Below are 12500 nucleotides of genomic sequence, written 5' to 3' on the forward strand. Positions count from 1 at the left end.
GTGTTCCGCTACACTCTTGGTAGACATTAAACCGCATTAACTTCGGTTTTCGAACAAATGATGAACGTTTTCCCCCCGCATTCTGTAGCTCAAACTCACAAGGTCGAAAAACGGCATCGTTTCCGAGCTCCCACTTCCCGTTTCCTCTGAGGTAAGACGAATGCGGTGCGAAAAAAGCCCTCATTTTGTTTGTGTGTCCGCAGGAAATCGCAAGATTTTCCCGACACCATGATGCCACTGTCGCCGGAGGAGTACGGAGAATTGGAGCGCATGGTACGCGGCACACTCCACCACGTACTCAGTAGATACTTTACCATCTGTTTCACCATTTTACACGATTGCTCTGTTGTAAGGGTTAAGGGCCTTGCTCAGGGGCCCAGGAGTGGGAGTTTGGTTGTGCTATGGCTTTGATGTTGTACATTTTATTTAAACTGATTAAGTCGAAGCTGGTGCTTTTTATAATTAGGAATTTTCTTCTGTTCTTCAGACGCGTGATCTGACCGGAGATCTTGGAGAGGTAAAACCAATTCTTTTATTTTTTCAAACAAAATCAATAAGAAATGTATTCGATCATAACCAGTCATGTCGAGATTGTGAAGTCGAAGGTTTGTGGACACCTGACTATTGAACATCCCATTCCACATTTTGTTCCCATCTGTTCTTACAATAAGCTCCAATCTCCTGGGAAGATGTTCCAGTGGTGAACATTCACATTCATCTCAAATGTCTCTGTAGCAGGAGATCTTTCACTCATGCCACTGTGTGCCTCCAACTTTGGGAACAGTTTGGAGAAGAAACACATATGGGTGGAAAATTGGGGCGAGTGTTGTGATCCTATCGGCTTTGTGCCAAGCACTAAAACGGCGTCGTAGAAAAGTGTGCGAAATGAAATGAGCAGTTTTTCTTGTTCTCTGTTTCCAGAGTGTGAAATAAACACTATATTTGGGTTTTTCCAGTTGATGAATGTGTTCTAACCCGCCGCTGCGTCCTTCTCTCCGGTGTCCAGCTGTACTGTAGCCTGCCGGGCGAGTGACGATCAGACAGAGCCAAACCGTCCCCTCATCCGTCCACCTCGATCTACAGAACACCAGGAAATGGAGCACCTGAGCTTCAGATCGTCCTGCGGCGTAAATTTACACCACGCTGAAAACGTTATAACGGAAAAAACACCATAATAAGGACTTTGTTCTGCACCTTATGTGATAAAAGCACTTACTCGCTTCTGATGCACCTTTTTATTCCTTTCGCCTCTGAAATCCGACCAGAGAGTCGCCCCGGCTCCAAACATATAAAAATTGTTCAGGCTCCCTGTGCCTTCAAATACATTTATTTTGTATTTCAATAAATAAATGAATCAATAATGAGATAGTTATTAACTGTGGTAGATCACACACTGCACACTGAAATTTAAACACAGGCACTTCCTGTTTCATCGTCATGACAACAGCCCGGTATATATTTTTATATATTGCTTTGCTAATAGCCTTTTTACGTTTTGAGTTTGTCAAATTTAATTTGATCATCGCCATGGTTACCGTGTTGTGGGAAACGCCTTTTTTTTTTAAAGCACAAATTTCCCATTGTTTGTTGATGGAACAGTTGCGTGTCGAAACCTGGAACAAACAGAGTAAAAGGTCGGAACGTCGTGCTTTGGGAAATGTGGACTTTTATTGGATCTTTCATTCTGGTGAAATAAATACTCGCGTGTAACACCACCGCACCGCGTCACAAACAGAAACATTCATATAGAGGAGGTTTGTATATAATATAGATTCAAATAAACATTACATTCAGTCGTAAACACACCCGGTGATTGGTCGGAGTGCGGCGTGTCGCTAGATTAGATAGATTAGATCCTGCCGTCCGATTAGACTTCCTCATGAATATTGCACTCGTCTTTGCAAATCGTACACGCTTCTTGTGCTGCTTTTGTTTGGGTTTTTTGTCGGTTGCCTTCTCGTTATACGGGACGAACGTCTCGGCAGCCTGGATGCACGTCGACGACGGATGTGTGGAGATATGCGAGTGCTCTCCAAAATTATTGGCACCCTTCCGGATGAGAAATCAGTGTAGGCCAGGTTCACCACAAAATACAAATGAAAAGGACAGACGAGACGATTTTGAAATTCATAGCAGGAGGGGGGGCAATAATTATGGAACGCACCCTCTGTAAGCCTCGGTGCATCCAGGCTGCTCGTACATGTATCATGTTTTTGTGTTTCAAGTCATGTCCAGCTAAATAAATAAACAAACAAACAAGTCAAATGTGGTGTATTTGATTTGGTCTTTACCTCGTCCCTGCCTTCAACTTCTCTGTTCCCTACAACCTACACTTTCACACTTCAGTGCAGTTAGAACTGACCTCGGAAAAACCACACACACACACACACACACACACACACACACACACACACACAATAAAACAAAGCATCCCTTACTTTCGCAGGCTAAACACACCCTGGTCCATAATCACCTAATACAGTACATCACACACACACACACTTCTAGGATAAAAAAAAATCTTTCGCTTTTCAGACACATGGTCACATGAGCGTGAGAAAGAGGGCGTGTCTTTGGTGACGGTTTAACATTGTGACATCACAATGCTTATTTAATATTCGTAGGTAATTCATTTGTAGTTCAGATTAGTTTTAAAATGATTTAATTGTACCGCGTTAGTGCTGCACACCGACACCACAGACCCTAAAAACCTTTAAAACGATGTGTTCTGCGTAGACACTCTTCTGTGAGCCCAAGACACTAAATCTCCCTCGAAATCTATCACTACACTTATACAGGATATACAACACGTTCGGAGAGAACGCGCGTGTGTGTGTGTGTGTGTGTAGATAAATAACACGCTCGCTGTAAAGAGCAAAACGGCGTGGCAAGGCGCAAGCTGACGCTTCCCCGGGGGTTGCCAGATTGAACCAGATTTAAATCCTCCTTTTCTGAAATTTTTTTAGTTTCCTGATTTAACTGAGTTTCTGAATTTAATCAAGCTGGCAACCCTGTGAAGCATCAGCTTCTGAGCACACACACACACACACACACACACACGATTCGTTATAAATACGCACTTCTGCACAAAATATATAATCACCAGGCCTACACTGAGTCTACTAAAATAATCACCAGGAACATCTCACGCACACACACACACACACACACACACATACACACACACACACACACACACACACACACAAGTTGGTGCTCAGAGCATGCCGTCCAGGTTCTTCTCTGCCGTCTCCTTGTCCCCTACAGTGCAGCTCTCCTGAGGACTGTACTTCTTGTGGTAATCCTGCAGAATTGTCACCACGTCGTGATGGCCGAAGTGTACGGCCTCATCCATGGGTGTGTTCCCCCACCTACACACACACACACACACACACACACACACACTTTTAAAAAAAAACGTTATCGTACAGTAGAGTATTGTACAGTAACGGCTGAATTACTGGATTTTGTTTATCAGAATTAATTAACATGAACATTTATGGAAGAAGTCTCCAGAGTTTTTAACCCAGAGCATTTAGAACATTAAGGTTTCTCTAGAACATGACGTTTCTCTCACCTGTCCCTGGGTTCAGGGTTCACCTTACACGCCTCGAGAAGGAAGCGCACGACCTCGCCGTGACCTGTGAAAACACACACCTCAGACAGTCAGTGTGCATGTGTATATTTATATTCATTATATTTTATGTATTTGGAGAACTTTATTCCGGGGTTTTCGACACGTGTTGTAATTAATGCGCAGTCATTTACACGTACACATTTGTTATTATAATTCAGTCTATTGTCTTAATTTCATTTGTTGTTCATGTCCTTTCGGGTGTTCTGTCTCTCCCTGCACTTTTTTTGTATAGTTTTTTTATTGTATATATTTTATTTATGTGCAAAATAAAACAGATATATCCACCACTAGGGGCGAAAAACACTCCAAACACTTCCAGGTTTTCAGTGTAGCTGCAGTTCAGCTGTTTAGCCAGCAGGGGGTAAAGTGACGTAATAAGGACGAGCTGTGAGTACCTTCAGCTGCAGCCACGTGGAGCGCTGTCCTGGAGTCATAATCTCTCTGCTCCATGTCCATCGAGGACAGTGCGAACCTACACACACACACACACACACACACACACACACACACACACACACACTCACACACACACACACACACACACACACACACACACACACACACACACACTCACACACACACACACACACACACACACACACACACACACACACACACACACACACGAACACACACACACAGTATTAGTGAATTAAAGGATTCAGAAAGAAAAGGGTGAAAAGGGGACGTGTGTGTGTGTGTGTGTGTGTGTGTGTGTGTGTGTGTGTTAGTGTATACCTCCTTAGTGCAGAGACGTCTCCTGTGTAGGCAGCAAACAGCAGGTTAATAACAGATTTCACCTGAAACACACACACACACACACACACACACACACACACACACACACACACACACGAGTAAATAAAGGCGAGGTTAGACAGTTAGTGATGTTCGCTTTATGAGGTCACAGTCAGGGCAGCTGTGATTGGAGAACAGACCCATCACTCACCCGCTCGTCTCCGCCCTCTCGCCGGGGATCCAGCTTCTTAGCGAAGTGACGCAGATTGTCATAGTTGTGGAAGTTACACAGCTGCACCAGATCCTAAACACACACACACACACACACACACACACACACACACACACACACACAAATTAATTAATATGTACAGTTTATATTCATTTTTTCATCCTGCACACATTATGATTTCCTGAGAGAGAGACAGAGGGCAAAGGACACAGAGAGGAAGACGCACAGAAAATGTGAGAGACACAGACAAAGTTAAAGTGACAAACAGAAATCAGACAGGGAGAGAGAGAGAGAGAGGGATCAGACAGACAGACAGACAGACAGACAGACAGACCAACAGACAGATGGACAAAGAGAAAGCCAGACAAATGCAGACAGACAGACGAGGTACCGTGCAGAACTTGATGCCGCGGACGCTGTTCCCCAGTTTATCCAGAGGAGGAGACCAGCACATGATACCCATCACATTAGGAACCACCAACAAAATCCCACCAGACACCCCTGACTTTGATGGTAAACCCACCTGCAAAACACACACACACACACACACACACACACACACACACACACACACACACACACACACACACACACACACACACACATAATGTAACTCTGTGTTTCTGGACTGTGGCTTCCAGCTCTCTGTAACTATGTGAACTAAATTCAATAAAAAAGAACTATATTATGTGTGTGTGTTCGTGTTCGTGTGCGTGTGCGTGTGTGTGTGTGTGTGTGTGTGTGTGTGTGTGTGTGTGTGTGTGTGTGTGTGTGTGTGTGTGTGTAAGACTCACGTGGAACGCGAACTGGCCGGAGAAGTCGTACATGCCGCAGGAGTGCATGAGACTCAGCGTGTTCCTCACAGCCTCAGGGTTCAGCACACGCTCACCTGTGATTGGACAGAATCCTCCGTTGGCCAACGTAGCCGCCATCACGCTAGCGCTTTCACAGGTCACCTCGATGGAGCACAACTACACACACACACACACACAAAAGCAACAAGAAGTAAGAAGTAGAAATGATGAAATGGCAGAGGAATGTTACAGGAACATTCTAAAATAAATATCAAATAAAACTTACAACAACGATCCAAAAAAACAAACAATTTAGCCTGACCTGGAAGTAGAAGTCCAGGATAGAGGTCATATCCGTGCCTTCTGGGAAACACTGTATATAATCACATACAAAATAAAATGATCATAAAACATGATTCTATCGGGAAGAAACGCCTGCATTATTATATTAATAATAATAATATTTTATTTTCACCTTTTTTTCTTTCAGGTAGTATCCGATGGCGAAGTTTCGGTCTCCCGACATTCTCTCAGACTGAAACCTGGACCGGACAAACACATCACTTTTGTGTAACAGATAAACTGTGATGTGTGTTGATTTTTTGTCTTTTAAGATGTTGTGGTGCAGCGTCTCTGCACCGTTTCTTTCTCTTCCCTAATTATTATTATTATTTTTATTCCCATTGGTGAAAATTAAGATGAAGATCTGCAGCAAGTGTACCTGAGACCCACTGGGACAGGATACACGCTGCCCCCGCAATAAGGGAAAGGAGGAATAGAATGGGCAATGATCGGGTTGCCAGATTGGGCTAGTCTACAATTAATCTACAGTTACAATGATGTTGTTTTATAGCAAATAATCAAAATAACACGTGTTTACACGTGTTAAATTAGAGTTTCTGTAAGTTATAGTATATAGAAAAGTTGGGGAAAAGAAAAAAGAGGATTTTGGAGTGCATAATGTCTGTACTTCCAAAAAAAAAAAAATATTGAAATATTGATCTTTGTACACAAATGCTGAGAAAAAAAATTGTTTTTTTCTACTTCAGATTTTTGGGCTGGGTTCTGGAATCTATGGATTTTTTTTTTATTTTAGGCTAGAAAATCTGCAGAAACCTGGCAACCCTGGTGGATACCAAGTGAAGAGAATGCAAAGACTCACGTCGCGTTGCTGAAGCCCACGTACTCGTTTCCTGCCATCTTTTTCAGGAAGTTCATCACCTGCAGTGTGGAAAACAGTCAGAGCTCCGCCTCCACGTGCTCGCATCTTTATTTTGGCCCGAACCCCGTAGTGAACATAAAAAACTATTTTGCTGAGCGAAGCGTTTTATTTCTCATAAAGGCTTTACTCACGTAGTCAAACTTCTCGGCGTTGCTGACGCCTTGCTGGAAAAGAAACACAGGGTTTTGTGAACGCTCGACGCCGTGGAGCTCAGAATAGTTTTTCCGCGAACACACGTGGTTTACCTTGATGAGCGAGGTGCAGACGATCGCTCCGGCGTTCACCATGGGATTGTGTGGCTTATCTGTTGAAACGACAGGACGGCAGAGGGAACGCTATGATATATGGTTATAAAGCAGTTATTTTATTACGGCTGAACTTTAGTACTGCAGTTACAGATGCCGACTCTACCTGAACCAGCTCGACTCCGCCAGAGTGAAGGGCAATGATTGTTTTGATATAAAGGTCATGACGGCCCTGTGACACTCTGGAATTTGTTCAGTTTTCAGGGATTTTCTTGCTTCTCGTGGGTGTCTGAGACGTCACTGACGGTGAAACCTTTTCTAGCCTAGCGTTTCCTGTGGGGTTCCTCATTTTTAGATTTACATTTTAAATCTGACATGGTGTCCCCAAAGACTACTAGTACTAACTAAAAACTTGAGGCTCGAGGGTGGGGTGGGAGAGTTACAGCTGGAGACGGGAAATGACGGAGAGAGAGAAAAATACAGCGCACTGCTCGAGGTAGAGGCGTGTTTTGTTTGTAAATGTTTAATGGAACACTACTGTATATATTGTGTCCCACACTGGTATAAAGTGGGCCTGCGGTTTTTAACGTTTCAACACTGGCGCCATGACAAACGCAAACATACACCGAACATGCGCATGGACGTCACATGCACATCAAACACTTTTTGGCTGCGCGATGACATCATTCAAGGATGGAAAATGACAAGCAGCAGCTTCTAATTCGCCATTAACACTGAAGTGTACGGAGATTAAACGGTACTGATAACAGTAATGTTTGTCCTGATGCGTATCAGTGGCCCGTATTGACCCAATTACGTACTGGTCCTCAGTTATTTACCGGTCCTCTGTAATGTGTGTGTGTGTGTGTGTGTGTGTGTGTGTGTGTATGCACCATCCTCGTCGAGGAACAGCTTGTTGAAGCGCAGACCGCTGGGCTCCTTCCCGATGAAGCGGTGCACGTACTCGGTGCTGTAATCGTGTACGGCGATGGCGTACTTCAGCGGCTTCACGCAGGACTGCAGGCAGAACGGCACTTTGGTATCACCCACTGTGTGTCTGAGGGGGGAAAAAAACACATTTTGCTACATCATCGTTTCTATCGTATTTTTTAAAAGCAAGGAGATGGAACACGTATGGAAGGAGTCCCAAGTTTTAGATAGAACGTATCTATGAATTTGAATCATTTTCAAAGCGATAGAAGAGAAATAAAACACTGTAAGTTCTATGCAGTGGCAGTAACTCAAATCTGTCGCACTGTACAGGTGTTAATTATTTTCCTATAGCAGAACCACACACACACACACACACACACACACACACACACACACACACACACAGTTTTTTTCGATAAACTTTGCATTTCGTACCTCTGGCCATCAACGGTACAGAGAGACACGGCCCAGAAATCACTACTGAACTTAGCCAGCTGGGGGATGTAGTCTGCCACCTACACAACAACACAACATTAACACAAAGCCTTTTCTTTATCCACAGGCTAATGATTGAAACACAAACACACCGATAGCTGATGATATGCTCACCTGTCCTCCTGAGAGCTTCTTGGCGCTCTCGTAGAGCTCGTCGATGTGCGACGTGAACGACTGAAAATCGGGAATCACAAACTTCTTCCTGAACGCCTGAGTGAGCAACACAATGTTGCTCTGGACACATCTACACAAAAAAAAAAACATCATTTCTTCATCACTTTTTAGTTTCTGGAAGGAGGAACCTGTTCAGTGTCGTGGACTCGGACTCATCCTGAGCTTTCTTCTGCTCAAGCTTCAACTTTACTTTGCTGCATGTTGCCATGATGACAAGACTCGAGCCTGTGATGGGTTACAATCAAAACAACTTGAACGCAAAATTATTTGTTTTCTAGCTGCCTGTGGTTGCAGGACAAACCAAATCCAAAGATCTTGAAGTCCATGTTGTGCTTCATCTGGCTTTTCTGTAACATAATAAATAGCTGTGCGTCACATGGGTGTAACAGTAAACGCATTCTTACTGCACCGTCTCGGCACAGGGCTTTGGGTTCGGTGCACACGTGAAGCAAATGCAATTCTTTTCACGTGTGGAACAACTAAAACACGTGTTGGTTACAATCTGAGTTCCCTCAGGAACATATTAAGTGTTGGACCGCAAGTTTGTTTATTCTCCACATCGCACTTTGAGCGCAGTGTCACGTTTTTTTTATTATTATTAATCTTGAAAACATACGCAACAATGCCAGGGGTATAAAATAGGAAACTAAAGTTAGCGCAGTGTCACTGTTGCTGCTCACTCACTACTTACTCGAACCGTGAAATATGTGTCTGCTACACCTCTACTGTGACATTATCACAACAGCACAAACTAATACCGGGGACAAAGGAACGACAATGTCTGGAATTCTGCACAGCAAATATCCTGTCATCCTGACATCTCTCTCCCTTTTTTTTTTTTTAAATACATGCCAGATGGAGGATCTCAGCAGGAAACTTCATATACAAACCCTTCATTTGGATGTCACTGGAAGCCTTCCTGCTTCTGAATACACAGCCAGCAAATCAGAATTAAGTATCATCTGTCACATCTAGAAATACACCATTTAGGAATATATCTATTCAGGATTAAAGACTGACACACACACACACACACACACACACACACACACACACACACACACACAGTTCTTCACAGACACCAAACACCTAAACACTGAATATTTAATACTGAGCTCTAGAAAACACTCTGCAGCAGCCAATCACATGCCTGGAGAGTCGAGTCTCTGATTAATAATTAACACTTCATTACTGTGGGACTGAGACATGATATAAAGGTCCTTCACAGCAGTTGTGAACGAAATAAAGGGTTCATCATGATATCACACTTTTTGAACAGGTGTCGATCCAGAGCTCCATCAGACGAGGTCTTCAGTGTGATCTTCAGCATCTCCATACACTCCTTCAGACGGGGGTCTCCTGTACGCAGACCAGTCGATTTCAACGCCTACATGGGGGGCGGGGGGGGGGGGGGTAGAGAAAGAGAGAGAGAGAGAGAGAGAGAGAGAGAGAGAGAGAGAGAATGATGTATATCATAATGAATGGTTACATATATTAACATGAGGAGAACTTGTGGATTATAAACTCTAAAATAGAAGAGTTCTAGATATATTGATGTTATGTGTGAATGATGACATTGTTGTAAGAGTTCCAGAACGTGGCATGTTCTAGAATGTTTGGATCCATATTGGAAGTGTATTACAATGTGGGGTGCACACTGGAAGGGCTCTAGAATGCTGGATGCTTAAGGGGGGGGGGGGGGGGTCAGAATGTGGAAAAATCCATGGAATGGGATACTTAGTGGAAGAGTTCTAGAATATTAAAGGCATAGAGAAAGGGTTCTAAAATGTGAGAATGTGTGATGATTAGTGGAAAAGTTCCAGAATATTGAATGCATATTGGAAATGTTCAGGAATATCAGATGCTTATAGATGCAGAATATGTTTGATGCTTAGTAGAAGAGTTCTACAACGTTGGATGCTTTGTGGAAGAGTTTTAGAATGTGTGTGTGTGTGTGTGTGTGTGTGTGTGTGTGTGTGTACTGTAGTAAACTTGTGTGCTGGGATTTTGTCTTGGCCCTCGGCAATGGTGTAGAAAAGCAGGTCCTCCAGACTGGGCAGGATTCCTGCCTTCCTTCTTCTGGTAATAAAATGCAAACAGACACACACACACACACACACACACACACACACACACACACACACACACAGACACACAGACACACAGACACACAGACACACACAGAGACACAATAAGTAGATGGTCACTGTAATTCTAAGAAATATTTTTCAGTATTGATCTTCACGGCACTGAGGGAGAGGACGAGGGGGAGTGCTGGAGATGGAGTGACAGCAGAGGAAAAGCCTGAAATCACACATTGATTCCATTCGCTTTATGAATGAGGACAGTCCACCTCAGCGCTGCAGTGCATTGTGGAAGAGCTGAGGAGGATTCCTCCAGAAGGGAAAATAATAAATAAAATAATTATACAAAAAAACCTCCAGAGACACAGCATAAAGAACATCTGTCACAAACAAAGCACAAAGGCCCATGATCTTGAAAATCAACTTCTCAAGAGCATGTCTGTCCATACTTCTGTTTCTGAAAAGCCTCTTTGCTGTAATCTCTGGATGGCTGGGGAAAGCGTAGCGTGTGGGAGGGTTCTAGAATGTGTGCTGAAGGATTAGTGGAAAAAAAGCTTGTTAAATGCTCTAGAAATGGACATTCTTGACTGACGGATTGTAGAATGTAGAATGTTTGTTAAAAGAGTTCTAGAAGAAAGAAAAAGTTTTAATATGGACTAATATAGACTGCCTAGTGAAACTATTCTAGAGTACAGAATGGTCAATATCAAAGGGCTCTAGAACACTGATTAATTTGAAATGTTACATTACAAAGGGAAGGATAAATTTGAGAATGTGGAATTTATTTTTTTAGCAGCTCTAGAACATTGTTAAATCTGGATGTGTGGTACTTGTAGATTCTAGAATGCCAAATGCTTGTCCAAAAGAGTTCTAGATTTTTCAATGCTTGTTGAAAAAAGAGTTGTGAATGTGACGGCCATAATCGAGAATGTGGAAGTCTTGTTCGAGAGATTCTAGAACATGTGAAGGGCATGGGTGTGAGGATCTAGAGGCTCTAGAGCGCATATTGTGGAAGGGAAGGCAGATGACAAACACAGTGAATCATAAAGAACAAATACTTACAAAATGCAAAAGTGAGCAGATCAATCGTCACAGGGGGTGAACACACACACACACACACGCACACACACACACACACACACACACACACACACACACACACACACACACACACACACACACACACACACACACACACACAGCATCAATGGAACAATCAATCATAAAGTGAGTATGTGGCACAAAATCTTTATCATCATCATCCTCATGATGTAACTTAAGTAGAATAATACAGATTATAATAATCCGGTTGTGAACGTGTGAAGACGCAGCAATGCTAATGGTCCATTAGCAACCCGCTATATGGCTGCGTCACACTTCAGCGTCAGAGCTAAACTAAGCTATTCTAAGCCTCCGCTGCCCTGCAGTGGACATCTGCTGATCGACTCATTCCTAATTCAGGAGTGCACACACACACACACAAACACACAAACACACACACACACACACACACACACACACACACACAGAGTGGTATCCATGTTATTATGATCTGCCAATGAATCCCTGGTGAGAAACAGATTTCTGTGTGTGTGTGTGTGTGTGTGTGTGTGTGTGTGGCAAAACAGGTTCCTCACTCCCTCCTAGAATCGTGGTGATGCTTCAGGTTTCTCGCTACAGTCCCACCATCCTGAGTTGATTATAGGAGACAGAACGTGTGTGTGATGTGTGTGTGACTGATATGAGTCTGGTTCAGTGAAAGAGCTTTGCTTCAGGAGGGATCTGTTTCCTTGTGTAAGAAGTTTAGCATTGAGAAATCATGACTAGCAGCACTAGCGATACGATCTGATGGTAATGTCGTGATTAGCCGCCACATGTTTTTACACTAAATAATGAAATCGTTCGTTATGGATTCTAATAACAACCAAAAATGCAATTCAGGGGAT

The 12500-nt window shown here is 43.2% G+C and overlaps 2 protein-coding genes across 21 annotated transcripts in view; one reads left to right on the forward strand and one right to left on the reverse strand.

Moving 5' to 3' along the window:
• Window positions 1-2259, forward strand: part of stat1a (signal transducer and activator of transcription 1a) — a 25172-nt gene extending 22913 nt beyond the window's left edge. For 9 of the 16 annotated variants that reach the window (XM_083551369.1, XM_083551367.1, XM_083551377.1 and 6 more), the window contains 3 exons: window positions 204-273; window positions 488-517; window positions 1007-2259. In XM_083551369.1, the coding sequence (XP_083407495.1) occupies window positions 204-273; window positions 488-517; window positions 1007-1033 (127 nt within the window). In that variant the 3' untranslated portion in view covers window positions 1034-2259. Of the gene's footprint in view, window positions 1-203; window positions 274-487; window positions 518-956 lie in introns of all 16 variants that reach the window. The other 7 variants (XM_083551380.1, XM_083551381.1, XM_083551372.1 and 4 more) reach the window with 2 other exon arrangements.
• Window positions 1650-12500, reverse strand: part of glsa (glutaminase a) — an 18354-nt gene continuing 7503 nt past the window's right edge. Inside the window, exons 2-19 of one of the 5 annotated variants that reach the window (XM_083551394.1) lie at window positions 10453-10543; window positions 9739-9857; window positions 8411-8540; window positions 8237-8316; window positions 7762-7925; window positions 6869-6927; window positions 6755-6787; window positions 6564-6622; window positions 5877-5943; window positions 5724-5774; window positions 5402-5578; window positions 4999-5130; window positions 4587-4679; window positions 4376-4437; window positions 4033-4109; window positions 3578-3641; window positions 3188-3371; window positions 1650-3144 (exon numbers count right to left, since the gene is read on the reverse strand). In XM_083551394.1, the coding sequence (XP_083407520.1) occupies window positions 3218-3371; window positions 3578-3641; window positions 4033-4109; window positions 4376-4437; window positions 4587-4679; window positions 4999-5130; window positions 5402-5578; window positions 5724-5774; window positions 5877-5943; window positions 6564-6622; window positions 6755-6787; window positions 6869-6927; window positions 7762-7925; window positions 8237-8316; window positions 8411-8540; window positions 9739-9857; window positions 10453-10543 (1612 nt within the window). In that variant the 3' untranslated portion in view covers window positions 1650-3144; window positions 3188-3217. Of the gene's footprint in view, window positions 3372-3577; window positions 3642-4032; window positions 4110-4375; window positions 4438-4586; window positions 4680-4998; window positions 5131-5401; window positions 5579-5723; window positions 5775-5876; window positions 5944-6563; window positions 6623-6754; window positions 6788-6868; window positions 6928-7761; window positions 7926-8236; window positions 8317-8410; window positions 8541-9738; window positions 9858-10452; window positions 10550-12500 lie in introns of all 5 variants that reach the window. The other 4 variants (XM_083551392.1, XM_083551390.1, XM_083551393.1 and 1 more) reach the window with 4 other exon arrangements.

Source organism: Silurus aristotelis (genome assembly GCF_946808225.1).
Source record: "Silurus aristotelis genome assembly, chromosome: 9".
NCBI lineage: Eukaryota > Metazoa > Chordata > Actinopteri > Siluriformes > Siluridae > Silurus > Silurus aristotelis.